The sequence below is a fragment of the Athene cunicularia genome, unplaced genomic scaffold, assembly GCF_003259725.1.
Source record: "Athene cunicularia isolate RWA unplaced genomic scaffold, athCun1 BOjh376268_part1, whole genome shotgun sequence".
Lineage (NCBI taxonomy): Eukaryota > Metazoa > Chordata > Aves > Strigiformes > Strigidae > Athene > Athene cunicularia.
The window spans coordinates 113,163-116,143 of record NW_020799151.1 but is presented as its reverse complement, the minus strand read 5'-3'; the positions used below and the strand labels follow the sequence as shown (position 1 = coordinate 116,143).

The window sequence follows — 2,981 nt, the reverse complement described above, 5'->3', positions numbered from 1 at the left end:
CCCTGTTTTGGGGACAGTTATCCCTGTTTTGGGGACAGTTAAACCCATTTTGAGGAGGATTATCCCCGTTTTGGGGACAGTGGACCCATTTCGGGGATGTTTGTCCCTATTTCAGGGACATTATCCCTGTTTTGGGGACAGTTATCCCAGTTCAGGGATGGTTATCCCTGATTTGGGGACAAATATTCCATTCTGGGGACATTATCCCTGTTTTGGGGACAGTTATCCCAGTTCAGGGATGGTTATCCCTGTTTTGGGGACAAATATTCCATTCTGGGGACATTATCCCTGTTTCAGGGACGGTTATCCCTGTTTTGGGGACAATTATCCCAGTTTAGGGGACAGTGGACCCATTTCGGGAATGGTTGTCCCCATTTCAGGGACATTATCCCTGTTTTGGGGACAGTTATGCCCATTTTGGGGACGATTATCCCCATTTCGGGGACACTGGACCCATTTCGGGGATATTTGTCCCTATTTCAGGGACATCATCACTGGTTTGGGGACAGTTATCCCATTTCAGGGATGGTTATCCCTGATTTGGGGACAGTTATCCCTGTTTTGGGATTCGTTATACCCGTTTTGGGGACAATTATTGCATTCTGGGGACAATTATCCCTGTTTAGGGGATGGTGGATCCCTTTCAGGGATGGTTATCCCAATTTTGGGGACGGTTATCCCCGTTTTGGGGACGGTTATGCCCGTTTTAGGGACAGTTATCCCCATTTTGGGGTTGTTTATCCCCGTTTTGGGGATGGTTATCCCTGTTTTGGGGACAGTTATCCCCATTTTGGAGATGGTGGACCCATTTTGGGGACAACTATCCTCATTTTGGGGATAGTTTTTCCCATTTTGGGGGAAGCAGAGCCATTTGGAGGCTGACCCTGCCCGTTTGGGGCCTGGCAGTGCCCCTTTTGGGGACGGCAGCTCCTTTCTGGGGCGCAGCTCACCCCATTTCAGGGCATGTCAGTGGCCCTGCCCTCCCCAGACCCCCCCATTTGTGTGTGTGTCCCCCCCCCAGGAGCTGGTGGTGCAGAAGGGCTGGCGCCTGCCCGAGTACACGGTGACGCAGGAGTCGGGGCCGGCGCATCGCAAGGAGTTCACCATGACCTGCCGCGTGGAGCGCTTCGTGGAGATCGGTACGGGGCCGGGACACCCCCGGGTGTGTTGGGGGGGGACAGGACAGGGTGCCACGCTCCCCTCGGTGTCTCTTGTCCCCTCCCTACAGGCAGCGGCACCTCCAAGAAGTTGGCGAAGCGCAACGCGGCCGCCAAGATGCTGGTGCGGATCCACAACGTCCCCATGGAGCCACGGGAGGGCAGCGAGGCCGAGGTGGAGGAGGACCAGTTCTCCATGGTACTGGCCAGTGAGGGGTTAACTGGGGGGGACATGGGCACCCCGAAGTCACCCCAAGGGGTTAACGGGGGACACAGGCACCCCGAGGCCACTCTGAGTTTAATGGGGGGGATATGGGGCACTCTGGGGCCACCCTGGAGAGTTAATGGGGGGGATGAGGGCACCCCAGGGGGTTAATGGGGGACATGGGTACACTGAGGCCACTCTGAGAGGTTAACGGGGCGACATGCGGGCACCCCAAGGTCACCCCAAGGGGTTAATGGGGGACACGGGCACCCCGAGGCCACTCTGAGAGGTTAACGGTGGGGACACAGGCACCCCAGGGTCACCCAAGGGGTTAATGGGGGACAAGTCACCCCAAGGGGTTAATGGGGGACACAAGCACCTCAAGGTCACACCAGGGCGTTAATGGGGGACACGGGCACCCCGTGGCCACTCTGAGAAGTTAGGGGGAACATGGGCACCCAAGGTCACCCCGAGGATTTAACAGGGGACGTGGGCACCCTGAGGCCACCCCAGGGGGTTAATGTGGGACATGAGCACCCCAAAGTCACCCCAGGTGGTTAATGGGGCACCCTCAAGGTCTCCCCCAAGGTGTTAACAGGGGACACAGGCACCCCAAAGTCACCCTGAGGGTTTAAAGGGGTCCCCCCAACGTCACCCTGAGGGGTTAATGGGGGACACGGACACCCCAAGGGGTTAATGGGAAGAACATGGACACCCTGAGGGTCGGTTGGGGACACCCTGAGGAGTTAACAGGGGACACGGGCACCCTGAGACCACCTCAGGGGGTTAAAGGGGGACACAGGCACCCCCAAGGTTACCCCAAGGGGTTAATGAGGGGGACACAGGCACCCCCAAGGTCACCCCAAGGGGTTAACAGGGGACATGAACACCTCGAGGTCACCCTGGGGGGGTTAATGGAGGGGACATGGGCACCCCAAGGTCACCCCAGGGATTTAACAGGGGACATGGGCACTCCGAGACCACCCCAGGGGTTAATGGGGGACACAGGCACCCCAAGGTCACCCTAAGGGGTTAACAGGGGACATGAACACTCCCAAGGTCACACTGGGGGGTTAATGGGGGACACAGGCACCCCAAGGTCACCCCAAGGGGTTAACAGGGGTGACATGGCCACCCCGAGGGGTTAATGGGGGACACAGCCGCCTCCGTACCCCTGTTTCCTGGACCCGCAATGATTAAAGTTGGGGGGCAGCAGGGCAGGGGGACACCCAAGGGTGACCTGGGTGGGGACCCTCTGGATTTGGGGTCCCTGGGTGGGTGAATGTGCTCCCCATGGAGGGTCCCTGAATCAGGGGGGGGGTCCTGCAGTCCCTGAGCCCCCTTGTCCCATAGGGGGTCCCCATGGGGGATCCCAACAGCCCCCACATTCCCGGGGGTCCCTGAGCCCCCTTGTCCCCTGGGGGGTCCCCATGGGGGACCCCAACAGCCCCCACCTTCCAGATGTGGCCCCACACGAGGGTCCCTGAGCCCCCTTGTCCCTTGGGGGGGGGTGTCCCCATGTGTGGGGGTCCTGGCAGAGTCCCCACGCAGGGTCCCTGTAGCGGGTGTGGGGGGGTGTGGGGTGTGTCCTGGTGTCCCCAAGCCCCCCCCCCCCCCCC

The 2,981-nt window shown here is 59.7% G+C and overlaps 1 protein-coding gene across 1 annotated transcript in view; it reads left to right on the top strand.

Moving 5' to 3' along the window:
- Positions 1-865: 865 nt before the first annotated feature.
- The window catches only part of LOC113490449 (RISC-loading complex subunit TARBP2-like), a gene marked incomplete at its 5' end in the record, with an annotated part of 6,045 nt that continues 3,929 nt past the window's right edge, over positions 866-2,981 (top strand). Inside the window, 2 exons of the mRNA XM_026866926.1 lie at positions 866-1,139; positions 1,229-1,366. Of these exons, the coding sequence (XP_026722727.1) occupies positions 866-1,139; positions 1,229-1,366 (412 nt within the window). The remainder of the gene's footprint in view (positions 1,140-1,228; positions 1,367-2,981) is intronic.